The 19,949-nt window shown below is 42.8% G+C and overlaps 1 protein-coding gene across 2 annotated transcripts in view; it reads left to right on the top strand.

Annotated features, from left to right (window-relative positions):
- PRLR (prolactin receptor) overlaps positions 1 to 19,949 on the top strand; it is a 164,226-nt gene that overhangs the window by 126,394 nt on the left and 17,883 nt on the right. For both annotated transcript variants that reach the window (XM_004058975.5, XM_055367706.2), the window contains exons 3-5: positions 12,319 to 12,431; positions 15,633 to 15,765; positions 17,335 to 17,504. In XM_004058975.5, coding sequence (XP_004059023.2) covers positions 12,362 to 12,431; positions 15,633 to 15,765; positions 17,335 to 17,504 — 373 coding nt within the window. In that variant the 5' untranslated portion in view covers positions 12,319 to 12,361. The remainder of the gene's footprint in view (positions 1 to 12,318; positions 12,432 to 15,632; positions 15,766 to 17,334; positions 17,505 to 19,949) is intronic.

Genomic DNA, 19,949 nt, shown 5'->3' with positions numbered 1-19,949 from the left:
CCAAAAAAACAAAAAAATTAGCTGGGCATGGTGGCACGCACCTGTAATCCCAGCTACTCCAGAGATTGAGGCAGGAGAATCATTTGAACCTGGGAGGCAAAGGTTACAGTAAGCCGAGATCGCACTGCTGTACTCCAGACTGGGTGACAGAGCAAGAGTCCATCTAAAAAAATATATATATATATATAATATATAAAACATATATATGTTATATATATGTTTTATATGTTATATAAGTTTTATATATATGTTATATATGTTTTATATATGTTATATATATATGTTTTATATATGTTATATATATGTTTTATATATTATATATGTTTTATATGTATATATGTTATATATGTTTTATATATGTTATATATATGTTTTATATTTATATATATATATAAGTTTTCGTTCCTGAAAGGGTGTGTTTTAGATATTTAGACATGATGATGCCAGAAAAATATGTTTTAATTGTGTGCATTTATGGAGGAAAAGGAAGAATGGGCTGAGAATTATTATTGCCTTGCTAGTTGAAGATTTCACAATGGAGGTTGTCCCAGTTCTTGAAGTCTCCACATTTCCTCGATTTCTGATATTGCAATTTTTATTCACTTCAGCTACTAACCCAACCACCTTGCAGCCACATCTCAGTGGGCTTCATCATCCATCTGCCCTTGGGTTCAAATTAATGCACACAAAGAGGTTACTGGAGGAATCAAGAAGGTCTCAGAACCTATCCCTTAGGAATATGGAGAGCCTATTGATTAATGGAAAAGAGTTGCACAACTCAAGGCCAAGTGCTGTTTCCGTGGATCTGTACATGAGAATAGTGCATTCTATATGACTTTATAAAAATAGTCACCCAACAGGTGTTGTTGAACACCTGTAGACATGTTTACAGGTGACAGTGTAGGGGGCTGAATATGTAGATGAAGCCAAACTGAGATTGTTCTGGAACTTTGATGATGGTATTCCAGATGGGACAATGGCAGTGGGTCAGGCGTTGGAGGCTTCCGTCTTAATCACTGCTCTTCTACTTGGTTAAATGTAGTAGTTACCATCTACAGTAGGCTGTACTGGTTGTCTCTGGATTGTCCCTAGATTTGCCCAACTAAATAAAGCTAGCCATTATAACACCCAGCCTCTTAGCTCAGAGCACAGCAGCCAAAGGTTTATTTCTCACCCATGTGACAGTTTGCTGGGGGTCAGCATGAACTCAAGAGCCTTTCATCTGTTGGCTGTACTGAGCTTTTAGGACCTCACAGTCCTCAATTTCATCTTCTTCAGGCCAGTAATGGAGGAGAGAGAAATACAGGGGGGAATATGTAAAAAGCTTTAAAGACCAGGACTAGGCTAGAAGTACAGTCATGCATCGCTTAACAATGGGGATACTTTTTGAGAAATGCATCCTTAGGTGATCTTGTTGTTGCTTGAACATCATAAAGTGTACTTACACAAACCTAGATGGGATAATCTGCTGCACACCTAGGCTATATGGGATAGCCTATTGCTCCTAGGCTACAATCGTATGCAACATTTTACTTTACCGAATATTACATGCAATTGTAACACAATGGTAAGTATTTGTGTATCTAAACATAGGAAAGGTATAGTAAAAACACAGCATAAAAGATTTTTAAAAATGGTACACATGTATAGGGTACTTACCATGAATAAAGCTTGCAGGACTGGGAGTTGCTTTGGGTGAGTCAGTGAATGAGTGGCGACTGAATGTGAAGCCCTGGGTCATTACTGTACACTACTGTGGACTTTATATACACTGTACACTTAAGCTACACCAAATTTTTTTTAGATTTTTTTCTTCAGTAATAAATTAACCTTAGCTTGCTGTAACTTAACTTTATAAACTTTCTTAAACTCATTTTGACTTTTTTTTTTTTTTGAGACAGAGTCTCGCCCTGTCACCCAGGCTGCAGTGCAATGGCTCGCTGCAAATCTTGGCTCACTGCAAACTCCGCCTGCCAGGTTCAAATGATTCTCCTGCCCCAGCCTCCCAAGTAGCTGGGATTACAGATGCCAGCGACCAGACCCAGCTAATTTTTTTTGTAGTTTTAGTAGAGACGGGGTTTCACCATGTTGGCCAGGCTAGTCTCAAACTCCTGACCTCATGATCTGCCCGCTTCAGCCTCCCAAAGTGCTGGGATTACAGGCGTGAGCCACCATGCCTGGCCTTGACTATTTTGTAATAATACTTGGCTTAAAACACAAACACATTGTTCAGCTGTACAGAAACATTTTCCTTCTTTATATGCTTATACTATAAACTTTTTTCTATTTTTAAAAGTTTTTTTGTTTTACTTTTTAAACTTTTTCATTAAAAACTAAGACACAAACACTCACATTAGCCTAGAACTACATAGTGTCTGGATCATCCCTATTGCTGTCTTTCACCTCCACATCTTGTCCCACTTGAAGTTCTTCAAGGATAATAGCATGCACGGAGCTGTCATCTCATGACAACAATGCCTTCTGGAATACCTCCTGAAGGATCTGCCTGAGACTATTTTACAGTTAACTTTTTTTAATAAGTAGAAGGAGTACACTGTAAAATAACAATAAAAAGTATAGTATAGTAAATACACAAACCAGTAACATAGTTATTATCAAGTATATATACTGCACATAATTGTATGTGCTCTACTTTTATATGACTAGCAGTGCAGTAGATTTGTTTACACCAGTGTCACCACAAACACGGCATAAAGCATTACGTTACTATGTTAGAATGGCCCTGACATCACTAGGCAATAGGAACTTTTCAGCTCCATTGTCATCTTATAGGACCACCACCATATATGCAGTCTATAGTGGACAAAGTTTGTCATTCAGTGCATTACTGTGTGTTATTTCTACCCACTTTCAGAGGCCACCACTTCATCACGCGGCCTCATCTAACGACAGGGGAAGCAATGAAGTAACTTTAACTGTGTGGCCAGAAAGGAAAAGAAAACCAAATTCTGATGGACATCTGATGTTTTTACTATTCCTATGAATGTATTCCAAGGTTCTGAGAGGGTAGGGAAAGCAGGAATCAGAGTGGGAAAATACATTTAGCAACATTCTTGAGAGTTTCTTCTTAGACTTGTCAGTGTTCTCAGTTGTGCCCATCCTCAAGCTCCAAAGATTCTCCCACAAGGCATTTGGCCAAGGCACTTCATTTTTCCAGGCCTCAGTTTCCCCATGTGTTAAAGTGAGGGGTTGAATTAGAATACCTTTCAAGTCTTTGGGCCCCTTAAAGATCCAAAATCCCATGATTCTATAATGATTCTGTATGATTCCCCTGATGTTCCCTTCCCCCTGAGACAAATAAGCAGTGCCAGTATGCCAATAATTTATGTTTTATTTTAATTTTCCTTCTCACCTTCAAAGCTTGAGTTTCTAGATATTAATATATAACAATAGACAAAGTTGTTATGAATACAGTAGTGACTTTTATGGCAAGGTAAAGTTATTTTGTGTTTGGATGAACAGCACATTCACACACGTATATAATATACACAGAGCTCCATCTGTGAAAAAATAATCTTGTTTGAAGTCTTGCAAAACTTATGTCCTCCTCCTACTCTTGGCCCTGTATTAGTTTTGCAATTAGTAACAAACAAACAACCGTGACATCTCTGTGGCTTAGAACAACATTTACTCTCTGCTCACTTTACATGAGGACTGTGAGTCAGCAGCAGATGGGCTGTGGCTCTGCTAGAATTGGCAGGGTTCAGCTGGGCTCAGTGGGGTTCCACCTGTCTTCTCATTTTAAAACCAAAACTAAGGGTATAGACACTATCTGTGACATCCTAAGGGCAGTGGAGAACAAGAGCAAGGAGACCTAAACACGGCAAAAAACATCACAACCATTCACATCCTATGGGCTATAGCTTTTCACATGGCCAAGTCCAAAGTGATTGAGGTGGGATATGTACTCCTCTCACAGAATGCACGAGTACCTCCCATGACAGTGGGTAGGAATATGCAATCCTATGGCTGGGAGGAAGCAAATAGTTGGGGACAATAACCCAACAGATCACACCCCCAATGCCTCTATCTAAGTTCTAAATACAACATTTCCCATAGAGAGGAAGCCACTCTGCCTCCTCCACTGCATCTTCCTTTCCTGCCCCTCTCAGCTTGAGCTCAGGCTCTAAAACTTGAGCGTGATGAGAATCATCTAAGTGTTTGTTAAAAATCCCCTTCCTAGGGCCCCCCTTTCCAAAGATCTTGACACATATGATCTGAAGTAGGCAGTGGTGCCCAGGCATGATGCCCCAGGAATACCTACTGCTATTGAAGAGCTATCCCCAGTTCCCACAGCCTTCAGCATCAGACCTGCCTTTGGATTGGGGGAGCATGCTGAGTGAGCCATTATTAGGAAGAGGGCTGCCTTAGAGGACTCAGAATCTACGACCCCATGGTCCTCTGACCTGTCCCCACTCCTCACAGCCAGCATGGATTTTGTACTTCTGGAGCTCCTTGAAGGAGGGTCATTGCACGTTTGAAAGTGTGACCCCAGACCCCAGACCCCAGAGATAAAATCCTGAGTTCCTCTTCCTCCATATCCAACTCACTAGCTGTGTGACCTTGGACAACTCACTAGCTGTGTGACCTTGGACAACTCACAGACCGTCTCTGGGCCTCAGTGTCCTCATCTGTTAGAAAGGAATAATAATAATACCTACACCTCAGGCTTCTTGTGAGGGTGAAGCGAGTTAACAAAACAGTGCCTGGCATGCAGTGGATCACATATAAACATTTCATGTGTGATATTATACATGTTTTTATATATTTATAAGTGTATTTTATACAAGGGTTTGCTGATTTTATTGGCACACAGGTCTGAGAACATGGGAGGCTTGTGAGATGAAGTTGCCTCCTATTGGAGGTGTTACATGGGGAGCATGCTGAGTCAGCTGTTATCAGGAGGAAGGCTGCCTTAGAGGACTCAGAGAATTTATGTGTCAGGTGATAGCACGTAAGTCAGTGGTTTTCAACCCCAGCTTTAATTTAGAATCATCTAGAAAGGTTTTTTTAAAAATGCCCATGTCCTTCCAAGCGGGCTCAATTCTGAGCCAATTAGTGAGAATGTCCAGGGACAAAACAAAGAAATGAAAAATTTTAAGGCCGGGCACAGTGGCTCACGCCTGTAATCCCAGCACTTTGGGAGGCTGAGGTGGGCAGATCACTTGAGACCAGGAGTTCAAGACCAGCCTGGCCAACATGGTAAAGCCCATCTCTACTGAAAATACAAAAATTAGCCAGGCATGATGGTGCAGATCTGTAATCTCAGCTACTCTGGTGACTAAGGCAGGAGAATCACTTGAACCTGGGAGGCAGAGGCTGCAGTGAGCTGAAATCATGTCACTGCACTCCCGCCTGGGTGTCAGAACAAGATTCTGTCTCAAAAAAAAAAAGAAAGAAAAGAAAAGAAATTTTAAGACACTCCTTGGACTGTAATGGAAATCCTGGATTAGAAACCACTGATGTCTATATTACAGCTCTGTAAACTGCAAAACATAATGTATGATTTATGGGTGTTTTCTGATTGTTAGTAACTGATTGATGATCTCATGAGGGACTAGTTCCTCTGAAAATCAGGCCAAAGTGGATTTTCCACCATCTGTCCTACATGTGCACTGGCTGAGGGAAATTGAAATCATCCAATTCCTATTCTTGCCTTTAAGCCAAAAAGACTGCTCGAAAACAAGCCTCCCTGGGATAAAAGGTGTTGCTAGGATGAGGAAGCTGTAGTGAGTGAGTGGAGTTAATGTGATTAGATTTGGAAGCAACACTTCCAGCCATGGGGAAGCATCAGTGTTCTGTGTTATTAAAGTGACTCCAGTGCAAAGGCACATATATCGTATTGGAGTAATTTGCCCTGACTAGGTTAGAAGCCAGGAGATGGTTCTTCATAGGTATTCCTGAGTGGCCCAAGGTCTAAGTCAGCTCTCGTTTAGACAAATCCTATCTCTGCTGATCATCTACCTCTTACCAAATGCAGCCATCACCATGCACAGCACATGCACTCCTCTTGATGATCTTCACAGAGTGCAGAGTCTTCAGGAAGTTCTTTCCTCAGTGGAACCTTTGGGATTTGTAGGAGAGGGGCAGGGGAATATCTGGAATCAGAGGTGAACACTTTACAGCAGCCTCTAAACTACTTCTAATTACGTTCACCTGACTAAACTGCCAGGTGATAAACATTTTATATAAAAGTAATTCACTATGGAAAGTTCTGGATGTTTTCCCCAATGGGTACCTCAAAACAGGGTACAAGATGGAAATCTGCTCAAGAAACAGCAAAATGTAAACTGGATAATGGTGATGATAAAAAATAATAATGAATGACCACACGAGCAAGTGTCCTCCTGTGAACTTTCACAGACAAATGCATAGATATGCTGCCTGGACTATGGGCAGATAAACATTCATTGTGGGCACATGTTTGTGTGAAGCTAATTACTGGCAGAGCAAGAACAGCTGGAACTTTCATCTCCCCACCTGCAGGCCAGGGTTCTCTTGGCACTATATCCCCAGTTTTCAATGTCTTCCTGAAAGAGCGGCTGCCATGTTCTCCTTAAAACTTCTTTAGATTCCCCTGTCAAATACTGAAAACTATGCTGGCTTTAAGTCTAGTGTTTGAAATACTAGCGTGGGACCAGTCTTCCTATATGCAGAGTTTTGTCCCATGTCTTAGAATCTTGTTCTGTTTTTTTCACCTTTTGGGCTTCATTTATTCACAATCATTGACTGTTGACATTGGGCAGAGCTTGTATAACAGTCTTAATCTTTAGCCTGGTATGTAATAGCTAATCCCTTCTGTTCCTCTTCCCGCCCTGAGCACATTATGTCCTTTATTTTCCAGATTAAGTGTTGGCATTCTGTACTGGAAAGAAAACTCCAACTTCTTGCCATGTGCAGTGGCTCATGCCTGTAATCACAGAACTTTGGGAGGCCAAGGCGGGTAAATTTCCTGAGCTCAGGAGTTTGAGACCAGCCTGGGCAACATGTCAAAACCCCATCACTGCAGAGTATACAAAAATTAGCTGGGTGTTGGTGGCTCGTGCCTCTAGTCCCCGCTACTCAGGAGGCTGAGGTGGGAGAATCACCTGACCCAGGGAGATCCAGGCTGCAGTGAGCAGTGATCATGCCACTGCACTCCAGCCTGGGCAAGAGAACAAGACCCTGTCTCAAAAAAAAAAAAAAAAAAGCCCAACACCTGGAAATCAAATGGTACCTGATGTGGGGTTTGCTCCCTGTTATGTTAGCCTCAGGCCATCTAACCCAGGTAGAACAAGGCAGGTAAGGAAACCCAGTGGGCCAAGGACCCCGAAGGAAGCCCTTAACACAGTGCCTAATACTGAAAACAATGGATGAATGTATTCAAAATTTGTTTGCAAGAAATGAGACTTTTTGCCTTTTTAGGACAAAAAAAGCACTTGAAATTTAATTTAGGTTAACAGGAGATATGGCGGGTAGCACAGAGTGATTATGAAATGCACAGGGCTTCCCTGCCATTCGAGTTTTGATCAATCTCAGCAAAACCCAAAGTTTGCCAAAACCTGGAAACAACTCAAATGTCCATCAACACAGTAGAATGAATAAATGAGTTATGGTATTTCATTCAATATAACATGAATGAAAATGAATGAGATGAAATGAAAATGAATTATGTAAAACTACATGTAACAACAGGGATGAATCCTACAACCATGTGAAATGAAAGAAGCCACACACACACACACTCAAAAAATGCATGTTGTATGATCCTATTTATATAAAGTTCAAAGGTAGGTAAAATTAATCTGTACTGTTAGAAGTTGGAAGAATGGTTTCTATCAGGAAGGAGTAGGTAGAGATTGGGAGGAGTTGCAAGCTGGATTTCTGGGGTGCTACTGGTGGTTAATCTCTTGACCTGAGTGGTAACATAGATATATTCTTTTTGTGATACTTCATTGAGCAGAATACAGTCATAAATGTCACTTAATGATAGGGCTAAGTTCTGAGAAATGTGTCAAGAGATTTAATTGTTGTACCAACATCATAGAGTATACTTATACAAACCTAGATTGTATAGCCTACTACACACCTAGGCTAGATGACATAGCCTATTGCTCCCAGGCTACAAACCTATACAGCTGTCACAGAACTGAATACTGTAGGCAATTGTTACAGAATGGTAAGCGTTTGTGTATCTAAATATATGTAAACATAGAAAAAGAACGGTAAACATACAGCATTATAATCTTATGGGACCACCATCATATATATGGTCCATCATTAACTGAAATGTCATTATGTGGCACATGACTGTACTTACAATTTGTGCATGTCATATGTATGATAGTCTAAAATTCAAATGTTGGATTGGGCCTTGCTTGATTATCCAGGAACTGAGTTTGCAAGAGCTAAAAAGAACCTCAGAATCCCTGCCTAACAGGGATGGCAGGGTCCATTTCTGGAGTTAGGAAAACTGAGTCAAAAACCTGAGTAGAAGATTGCAGCAACAGATACAGCAGGACAGGTTGGGGACTGTACTCGGGGGGATCACCGGATACCAGTCTTGGGAGCAAGTTCCACAGAATGGTAGGGCTGAGATTGCTGGCAGGCAGGATTGGCTTGGGGACTGCATTGGCCAGAACATAAAGGTGAAGTCTAAGAGAGGGTATTGCAGAGGATGAGGGGTTGACAGTGGGGAGTGGTATGTTGGGAGCTCAGATCAGGTTTATTTTTAACTCTCATGAGGCCACACTGCCTCCTCTCCTATGTTATTCCCTTCCTAATGTGGATAGTATGGTCAGCCCAGGCCATGGGAGTGTGGCCCCGATTTTCCATGTAGGAAGACTGGCTCTAGTTTCTCAAAAGCACAAGCTGCTGGACCTTTTTCTTAACTGTTGGCCTATGTGGAAGAGACTTGGCTTAATGGAAGGGAGAATGAAGAGGGGCTTTTGGAAAGAGAGGGCCTAAACAGGATCAGCATTGATGCCGAGCAACACAAGGGAGAAGGGACTTTTCTTGGCGTTCATACCACGGTGGGCCACAGCATGGTGGGAAGGCATATTTGAATATGGTAAGGGGAGGAGCTTAAGGGTAAGAGAGTCTTTGAAGATTGGGAAGCAAGGAAACCAAGGCAGCTAGCCACGGGCAAGGTGTGGGGGCTGCAAACTTGCTACGGACCTGCTCTTCAGATCCACCACTTGCATTTTTAACCCTCAGTCAAAACCAAGGAGCTGCTGAGGAGTGATGCCTAAGACGATAGTCCCCAGGATGTGTGGGGCTGACTTTTTGCTAACCGAACTGCAAATATTTGGAGCCATTTGCTGCTATAACATCTTAAAAAGATGAGGACCCTCATTGGATATTCCAGTCCCAATTGGGAGAGAATAAGAAGGCCACGCCTGCCCTAGATCAAGATCTTGAGTGCAATGCAGGGTGGACTCAGAGAGACAAAAACCTAATTTATCCCCAGCTTAGTGTCTGCCAGCCATAAAAAAAAAAAAAAGGTCGGTGGATAAACAAGAGATGTGCCTAGTGCTGAGAAGCATCTCCTTGTGTGATCGGAGTTAATTAACATTTAGCATAGCCCCTTTAGGGGTGAGAAGTTGTGATTGTCTTTCTCTAAAGGTTAAATTACCCCCATTGTGTTTGCCTTCCTGGGAAGAAAATGCAGGATGAGTTGGGAAATCATGTTGAAACACAACCGTGACGCCACTGTGAGTATGTCTAATTCCCTGGCATGGGGGTTTTAGGCATTAGAAAGTGCATAATAGTAACTAGATTCCAGGATGTGTCTCAGGAAATCCCAAAGGGAAGCTTTTTTTCATTCATAGAATACTTCCTGAAGACATTATTATAGGGAAACTTTATTTAGGAGAGTTTCTTTGATCCTGTACTAGCACATGAGAACACGTAAGCAGATGACAATATCTAATATCTACTGCTGCCTGACCCACTCTGCTTCCCATCCCAGAGTTTCTTTTGCAAAACGCGTGGAGCCCTGCTTCGGCAAAGCTCTCTAGATAGCACCCAACCTCACCATGAAGGTCTGATTTATAGCATGTTGATCTTCAGCATGTTAGTGCAATGCCCAAAAGAGAAGGGAAGTCTCAATAAAGGGATATTATAGAAAGTCTTCAGCCAGTGGATAGAATCTCATCTCTAAGCCAGGCTGAGATCACCAGATCAGCAGGATAAAGAACTATTTGGGGCTATATGTACCTAATGAGGCTGGATTCATGAGTTCAACAGTATTTAAGGTCCTTGGGCATAAGTAGGGCAGTAGCTGAGAAGGCCTCTCTCAGCTCTGGCTCTCCTGCCCCTACTCAGAATGCCACACTCACCCAAGGCTTGATGTTGCTCACCGTGGGTCAGTGGCTGTTGTCTCCACCATCTCTCCCACAGAGGGGGAATAATTGCACCCCCATCACAGACTTTCCACAAGTCAGGATGATCTCTCAGTGGCTCTCAGGTTTCCCAAGTATCTTTCTCCCATGGGCATTTGACTGACAATCTACTAAATCTCTGTACTTCCATTTGCTCATCTGTTAAAACCTGTACCTGCTCACGGGGCTGTTGTGATAACAAAATGAAATTTACATGATTAAGGTACTTAACTTTCCCCAGTGCCTGCCCATAATAGACGCTCCAGAAGTGTTAGGCATTATTTTAAACCCAGTAGGAGTCTTTAACCACTTGATTTTAATTAGATGACCCTCAGGGGTGAGATGCAGTGGGTGATTTAGAAAGTGCACCCTGGGAGGGCATTTGCTTGGAAGGAATCTTGTAGGAGCAGGTAGAAGGTCCCCAAAAGAACAAAATACGGGTCACCTCACAGGATCCACCACTGGACCGGGATCCTTTACTGAAGCTGGAGCCTCAGTATAAAAGAGCTACTTGGCCGGGCACGGTGGCTCACGCCTGTAATCCCAGCACTTTGGGAGGCCGAGGCAGGTGGATCACGGGGTCAGGAGAGCGAGACCATCCTGGCTAACACGGTGAAACCCCGTCTCTACTAAAAATACAAAAAAATTAGCCAGGCATCGTGGGGGGCGCCTGTAGTCCCAGCTACTCGGGAGGCCAAGGCAGGAGAATGGCGTGAATCCAGGAAGCAGAGCTTGCAGTGAGCCCAGATCGCGCCACTGCACTCCAGCCTGGGCAAAAGAGCGAGACTCCGTCTCAAAAAAAAAAAAGAGCTAATTGATGGTACCTGGGTGCCCAAACCTCTACTGTTGCCTGTTGCTATGGTTTCTCCATTTCTGAGTACGTCCCACAAGGAGCAGTAGCAAAAGCTGGTCTTTCAGGGGCTCATCAAACACACTCAGACGTTTCAAATGTCCCAAGATTGGCAGCTTTGATCCTGAATGTTCTTCCCTTGATTAAAACAACAACAACAACAACAAAATGAAACAATAAAAATTTAAAGAGAAATTTAGGCCGTGCATTTCTAAGAATTTACACTTAGTTTATTAAATCTATTGTTTTCTCAGTTGTTTGAAGTCCAACAAGACTAATGAGCCTTTTTTTCCAAATGTCTTTAAAAATCCTTTTTTCTTACAAGGCCATTTAGAGGCTTTGAACATTGTTCCAAGGGTAATAATAATAGTATTAATAATAAATTACTCCAAACTCCCAACCCCTGCAGGTTCAGAATTTACTTAATACTCTGAACCCAAGGGATTTAAATTATTACCAGAATTTATTACCTTTTGTTTATGGGGTGGTCCAAACAGGAGAAAGAAACCACGTGGAGGTTCACTAGAGTTCACTGTGTGGTTCGCTTTGCGGTAATGCATACAACCCAGAAGACTTCCAGAACCTTCTCAGCTTGAACCTTCAAAGCCTCCCTAATTTGGTGGAATCAGCATGGTTATGTTGAGATTGTACTGAGGGTACTGACTTTTTAGCCTGGACAATTTTTGGCTGATGGACCAGAGCAAGAGCCCTCATAGGATTCTCCCGTAGGACATACAATCTATGTTACATAAGATGGATGATATATTGTTAGGTGGCTATGGGGTGGAAAGAGAACAATTTTTCTCTGGGGTGTGTGCAGAGGAACTGACTGCCTTGATGCCCCTTGAACTCTCTACCTTGTCATCTGAGGACCTCTGGTGGTGGAAATTTTCCCAGCGTGTGTGAATTGATGTTTCTGTGCCAAGCCATCCAACCCTGTTACATTTTCCTACATTCCTTTCCTCCTATTTTGTCATTCACATTAAGCAAGGAGCAACAATCAGTTGCAAATACCCAGAATAAAGTGGTGGATGTGCCTGACCAGACTGCCATTTCACAAAAGTTACCTGGTACCTTCTCTTCCAGTGAACTTCTGATACATTTCCTGCAGCAAGAGAAGGCAGCCAACATGAAGGAAAATGTGGCATCTGCAACCATTTTCATTCTGCTACTTTTTCTCAACACCTGCCTTCTGAATGGTAAGTAAGAGACTATCACGCTGTCTTTCATTGCCTGGGGTGTTTGTCAACAGGGGGGAGAGTCCATGCAGTCTTCTTGCAATGCCATTATGAAAAATGAAAATGCTGTGTTATGTGCTGCTGTTAAATTATTTGCAATATTTTGCATTAAAGTTAATGCAGAAAAATTAACGCAATTAATGCAAAATTTTGTCACTGTGCTCTCTGCCTTCTGTCCTCATTTCAGGAGTGTAATGAAACGGCTCTGAAGAAGACAGGACCTGAGTTCTAATCCAGGTCCTGCCAGTTTCTAGCTGTGTGACCTAGAGCCAATTACCTAACTCTCTGGGTTTCCAAATTCTCAAAGTGAGGATAGTGATGTTTCCTCTACTGCAGATGAAGTAATGTATATGAAAACTCTTTGAAAAACCATAATGGGATATAAGAGGTTGCTGTTACATGGCAGGAAGCAGGTACAGCCAACTCTATTATCTGTGCTAGTAGGAGAAATGAAGTCTACAGCTAAATGAGAGGGTGGGTGCCTGTGACTATACACTTCTGTATGTCAACCCATGTGCATTTCTGGGTGTGCAGACTTCTATATGTACCTGTATATATATTAACTTTTCTATATGGACCTGATTTCAAATGCCTCTCTGTCTGAACCTGTATGTATATACTTTTATGCATGTCTGTGTGTGTTCTGTGTATATCCATATGTGCACACTTCTCTGCAGGTACCTGTGTGCATACCAGTATGTACTTCCATGAGTATGCACCTGTGTATATTTTTGTGTGTGTGTGTGGTGTGTGTACTTTTGATGCGAGCTCTGTGTGGGCATCTACATACCTGTATATGTAGTTCCTGTGTGGTTTTCTCCGTGTTTCTGTGCATTGAGAAAGTCCATTAATTCCTCTAATGCAGATGATGGAAACATTTGTCTAACTGTAATTTTACAAATCTACCCTCCTCTCTTGAGTTTCCTGAAGGTACTATTAATAAACAGTAAAATAAGAAAGAGAAGCTTTCAGAGAGAGAAAAAGGGGAAAGCAGAGGTCAGAATGACCCACAAGAGAAACCAAATACTCAAGAAATCAATGATCACCCTAATTGGCTTCCGAGTGTGCTCATTATGGAACCATAGGCTTTGAACTTTTTAAATAAACTTTTCTTTCTACTTCACACACTTCTCCCCACTCATGACAAAAGCAAAGCAAAACAAAAACTTGCATTCTTGCTGTAACTCCCAGCAACACATTCTCCTGAATAAATTGTCCCTAGAGGATGAGCAATGTTACAAATATTGGCAGAGCTGACCCGGGCTGGCAAGGACGGGTTTTAGCAGGGCCTGTGAGCAGGAGGGTAGGTGAGTTTCAGTTGACACTACTAGCCTGGTGTCCTGGGCTCCAGCCTGTGTCCCACAACATGCCATTCCACTAAATTCCTCTTTCTGGCCAGCTCTGCCTAGAGAATCCTCTTCCCATGCATTTCTTCTCACTGAGGTCTCCTCCTAACCTGCTGTTTCTGCTCTGGTGCTCAGCTAGAAACTCTGGCCTTGGAGCCTGCATGAGGGGTAGAGGAGAAAACAGAGAGAACCCCCAGAGGTGCTGACCCATGTCGGAAAGCGCTCCTCTCTGCTCCTGATATCCTAAACTCAATGCTAGGGCATCCAGCTAGACAAAAAAGAGGATCAGCTGAAGTCTTGTAGGCGAGCATGGTGGCTTCCCAGCCCCATAGTATCAGGGCAAATTCCCAGGATTCTGCTGTCCTCTTTGAACCTGACATCCAAGCAAGAGAAATGGGAGCCCGCTTGCCAAGAGCTTTGGGGATTTGGCAACTAAAAATTTTACACTCTTGGTGTTGTATTTTCACATCACCTCACTGAGACCTTCTAGCATCCAGTCTGGAACTGGGTACAGCTCTTAGATAACAGTAGTTGCTCAGAACCAGGAGAGGAGCTGGCTACTCTCCTACCTCTTACCACAACTCCTACCCCAAAAAGATCCATCAAATTATAGTTTTATAGACCCTATGGGATTACAAAAGGGCCACACACTCTTGAAGCCCTACGTATCCAAAGGAAGCCCTTTGCAACCTCACCACACACACACACACACACACACACACACAAAGGAAAGAGAGGAAAATCTAAGAGAAAAAAAAGGACTAAAAACCAAGATTCAGAAATGGGGATGGGGTGGATGAGGAGACAGACTGTGAGTCTGGGTCACAAGATCAAAGCTGAATAAAATCAAGGAAAAGTGGCCAGGTGCAGTAGCTCATGCCTTTAATCCCAGCAGTTTGGGAGGCCAAGGTGGGCAGAGCACAAGGTCAGGAGTTCAAGACCAGCCTGACCAACATGGTGAAACCCCATTTCTACTAAAAATACAAAAACTTAGCCGGGTGTGGTGGTGTGCACCTGTAATCCCAGCTGCTCAGGAGGCTGAGGCAGAATTGTTTGAACCCGGGAGGTGGAGGTCGCAGTGAGCCAAGATCGCACCACTGCACTCCAGCCTGGGCGATAGAGTGAGACTCCATCTCAAAAAAAAAAAAAAAAATCAAGAAAAAGTGAAGGGAAAGGGGAAGGAAAGGAGAAGATGGGGAAAGAGGAAGGAAGGGACGCCCAGATACAGGGAGCTTTAGCGATGTAGTGAACGGACAGAAGATCAGGAACAAGTTGAGTTCATTGTGTGGGGATGGCAGAAAGATGGAGATTGGTGAGCTGAGTGGAGAAGTACCATAGAGCAGTGTTTTGCCAGAGTGTCTGCAGGTTGCTCATACCTGGGAAGGATTCTTTGTATGGTCCCCTTAGGCTGAGGGAGGGTATCAGCTTTACAGACCTTGTGGGATTACAAAAGGGCCACCACACACTCTTCAACCAATATGTGTCTATCTTGCATTCAAGGCTCATTCTTTGTTGAAATTTTGCAGTTGGTCACTAGGCTATTGTTATCTCCATCTCAAAGTACACAAACACACACACACACACACACACACACCCCAGCAAAAAGCTCTCTAAGAGCAATGCCAACATCAGGGCAGCCCACAGAGGAGTGTTGCTGGATGCTGATGCTTGGCATTCCTGAGCATCCACCCTAGGTTTCCTCAGCCTGAGACTTCATCGCTGGCTTCGGTCCATCAATCTGTTTCTGTCACCAGCAGAAGGGTCAAATGGTTAAATGGACCTCAATATTGATGCAGTGGCTTCTGGCTTTTTCTAGGACAGTTACCTCCTGGAAAACCTGAGATCTTTAAATGTCGTTCTCCCAATAAGGAAACATTCACCTGCTGGTGGAGGCCTGGGACAGATGGAGGACTTCCTACCAATTATTCACTGACTTACCACAGGGAAGGGTAAGAAGTTCCCTTCTCTCCTATGAAACCCCACATGAGTACTCCCATTCTCCAGGCCAAAGAAACACTGGTTCTGAGTGACAGCACATCCCTGAATTTACACCAGTAAGGTTCATACCACCGGGGAAAGGGGAGTCTAAGGTCCATGCCCACATTCTCCTGTTAATGTCTGTTAAGAGCTGTGTCAATATACATAAGGTTACCAGCCATAGAAGTACAATATCAGTGTTACTGGATGCTGATGCTTGGCATTTCTGAGCATCCACCCTAGGTCTCCTCACCCTGAGACTTCATCACTTGCTTGGGTCCCATCAATCTGTTTCTGTCACCAGCAGAAGGGTCAAATGGTTAAATGGACCCAATATTGATGTAATGTTTCAAATCCCCTCTCACAGCTTAGGTTGCAGCCTGAGGCCCCATAGAAGTGTTTCTTAATTGCTAGTTAATCTTAAATGCTCATCTATAATTCTTATGCCATTTGTATTTTTTTTAACTAAACATGTCACTTTTGCAAAATAAGTAGGATCGTGTGAAGTGGTACCATACAATCCTTGACAAATATGGTATATTAGGTTTTCAAACTTGTTTCATGTTCAAGAAAATAAAGAACCTTGTAGGGAAAAGAAGGTGAGGTTTTTTCCTCAGCACATTGCTGATCCAAGAGCCACGATCTCCTAGAGGACATATTGGGACCTAAGGTTGCAATGAGGGCTAAACCAGATCATCTCTGTGCAAACATTTTGTTACGCTGACAGTGAGACCCTCCTGGAAATCATGGGAGAGCTGCATTCTTCTTCAGAAAGGAAAATATTTAGTTGCTGTTAGAGACAGCTGGCCCACTTTCCAATGACTGCACATTGTTGTACACAAAACTGTCATCCCGGCTGAAATCCAAAGGGACATCATGTAAACAGATTTCAGGAACTCAGATGCAACCAGAATTGAACAAGCCTCCACCCCTGTGCAGTGTGTCTTGAGCTGAGGCTCCTGAGTCTAAATGTGAGCAGCCTACTGAGCCACGTGGGCTTGAAATACCTCCTTTCAACGTCACTTCACTTTATTGCTGACTTGGTGCAGTCTGAAATGGACCAACATCAGTTTTTGTCCTCTTGAACCCTTTTTTAAAAAATGAAAAGTAATTCAACACATACGTGAAATAGCTGCTGCATTGTGCATGACCCCTCTGTGTGTGGACAGGTGAAAGTTCCAATTTCTTGAGGCAACCCAATGGGCATGACCTGGGTATGGTGGTGCCTGGGCCATTGAAAGCTCGAGTGTTTATCAGCAGGGAATATAGGTCCCCGAGCCCACAAGAACACTTATAGAAAGGAAGGGTTGATGGGAAGAAGAATACTTGAGGCCCTAAAATAACCTTTCCAACATGCTCTTCCCTCTCTCACTCCCAGCTGAAATGGGCAGAACATGGAAGCCTAAGGAACTATTTGTCACCTCTGGGTTTTGCACTTGGAATTTCTGATACCCAAAGGCCAGTGGTATTGATCTATGAAGAAAAAAACTAGACTCTCTTTATTACTTTCTTATTCATTCCTAATACATTACTTATTGCAGAGAGACACTCATGCATGAATGTCCAGACTACATAACTGGTGGCCCCAACTCCTGCCACTTTGGCAAGCAGTACACCTCCATGTGGAGGACATACATCATGATGGTCAATGCCACTAACCAGATGGGAAGCAGTTTCTCGGATGAACTTTATGTGGACGTGACTTACATAGGTAAGGGGAAGGAAAGTGGGTGAGGAATTTCTTACTCCACTATGTATTAGCCAATAGTCACACTCAGTTTGAGTCTTCTTGGGTTTTGGATGGATCCCCAAAAAGAAGGATGAGAAAACTCACAATATGCTTGTCAACAGAACATTTCAAATCGTTTTTTATCAAGTCATTCATGACACTAAGGCTGGCACTTGGGATCCTTGTGTTCCTGTGCTTTCCCTTGACCCTCATCCTCTTGCACTCAGCACAAATGTTCTATGTACGTTTCCCTTGCCAACCCTTCTTTCTTGCCCTGCCCTTGCAATTGATGTCCACTTCTTCCTTGGCAAGCTGGGATTTCTTTTATTTATCCTTATGGAAGACAGAGCTGCTCCATGAAGAAGAAGTTCTTAGAAGGGTTCATCTGATTCTGCACCCACAGCAATTGCTGCCATTGCTTTGCCCCAAACTCATATATGCATGTGTGTGTACATATATATGTTGCATATATGTGATATATATATTAGTGTGTGTGTATATATATATATACATCATTCATAATTTTTTTACTAAACATTTACAAAGTAATCTTATGTTACTTTTATGACATAAGATAATATGAGGTGGTGCCATGTAATTCTTGACAAACATGGTGTTCAAGAAAATAAAGAATGTAGGCTGGGCGCGGTGCCTCACGCCTGTAATGCCAGCACTTTGGGAGGCTAAGACAGGCAGATCATAAGATCAAGATTTCAAGACCAGCCTGACCAACATGGTGAAACCCCATCTGTACTAAAAATACAAAAATTAGCCGGCTGTGGTGGTGTGTGCCTGTAATCCCAGCTACTCAGGAGGCTGAGGCAAGAGAATTGCTTGAACCCAGGAGGTGGAGGTTGCAGTGAGCCAAGATCACGCCACTGCACTCCAGCCTGGGCCACAGAGCGAGACTCCACGTCAAAAAAAAAAAAGAAAATAAAGAATTTAAATGTTAAAAACTACCAATGGTCTGTGCACACACACAGACACACACACACACACACACAGAGAGAGAGAGAGAGATTTATCACCTCTGCATCTACTGGTGCTGCCAAGGTTGCAGAAAGGTCATCTCCAAGCTGAACGGGAAGCTCTCTGGCATGGCCTTCCATGTCCCCACCACAAATGTGTCGGTCATGGACCTGACCTGCTTTTTAGAAAATCTTGCCAAATATGATGACATCAAGAGGGTGGTGAAGCAGGGACAATGTTCTGGAGAGCCCTGTGGTTGTTGTACCTCAGTTGCGCTGAGGGGCCATTCACAGTCTTCTTTATGGAGTGATGGCATGGACCGTGGACATGAGTCCTTCCATGATGAATGACAAATTTTATATAAGTGTGGTGTGTGTGTGTGTGTATTGCCTTGCCCTCAAGCATTATAATATTTGAAGGCAAAACAATGAAAGCAAGAAATGTTCTGAAATTAGTAACTGTTTTAATAAATGCGATCCACAAAAAAAGGGACTCACTAAAGAAAAGTAATATGTTTAAAAAGATAAATCAACAAGTGTATATGAAATTCTCATTGATCCTGGAAAACAAATTCTCTGGTGAAAGAATATGTTGGACCATATTTTTCAAAATAATAAAAGAAGTGTCCACAGAACTCTCATATAACCCTGCAGCCTACAGTGTTGGGACAGGCCACGGAAGTTCATTTTAAAATGCACGGTACATTTTCTGACACTTCGACTCTCATCCAGCGATAACCTGCAGTACAGAATGACAACATTGAAAGATAATTGCTCAGGAGTAGAGTTCTTTGTTGTTGAGTAATATTTAGTTACATTGAAAACACTTAAAAGCAGTGGTTCTCAACTGGGAGCTGTTTTTTCTTCCCACAGGATATTTGGCAATGACTGGAGACATTTTTGATTGTCACAAGCTAGGAAAGTGGGGAGATGGGGGTATTACTTGTATGTGGTGCATAAGGCCCAGAGATCCTGCTAAGCATTCTACAAAGCATAGGACATCCCCCTCCAACAAAGAAATATCCAGTCCAAAATGCAAGTAGTGCTGAGGTTGGGAAAGTATGCTCTAAAAGATACATCCTCAACATTTTATTTGCATTTTTGTATAATTTTTTATCAGAAGCATTGTTTAGTATGTATTTAACTTAAAACATATATTAATTAGCTGCTGTTTGTTTAGGAAATGTGCTCAAAATAATCTTTCTTAGGTATTTACTCAGTAACATATTAGCTTAGACTTGATGGCAATTTTCTTTTTTAGTACAGGGGATTTTATTGATGGCACATGGCAAAGTGGGTCTCCCTAAGCACCCGCTCTTCAGGGAGTCTGCATAAAAACTGTGAGGGGAGATTCTCACTGAGGTGGGGGACTGAGTGCCACAGGGACTCGCCAGCAGCGGAGGGTCTCGCTCTTGCTCTTGTGTGCTCACTGGGGGTGGTGGTCCAGGGGTCTTACTAC

The sequence above is a fragment of the Gorilla gorilla genome, chromosome 19 (assembly GCF_029281585.2).
Source record: "Gorilla gorilla gorilla isolate KB3781 chromosome 19, NHGRI_mGorGor1-v2.1_pri, whole genome shotgun sequence".
Taxonomy (NCBI): Eukaryota; Metazoa; Chordata; class Mammalia; order Primates; family Hominidae; genus Gorilla; species Gorilla gorilla.
The sequence above is the reverse complement of the archived record's forward strand: the minus strand, read 5'-3'. Positions and strand labels throughout refer to the sequence as shown.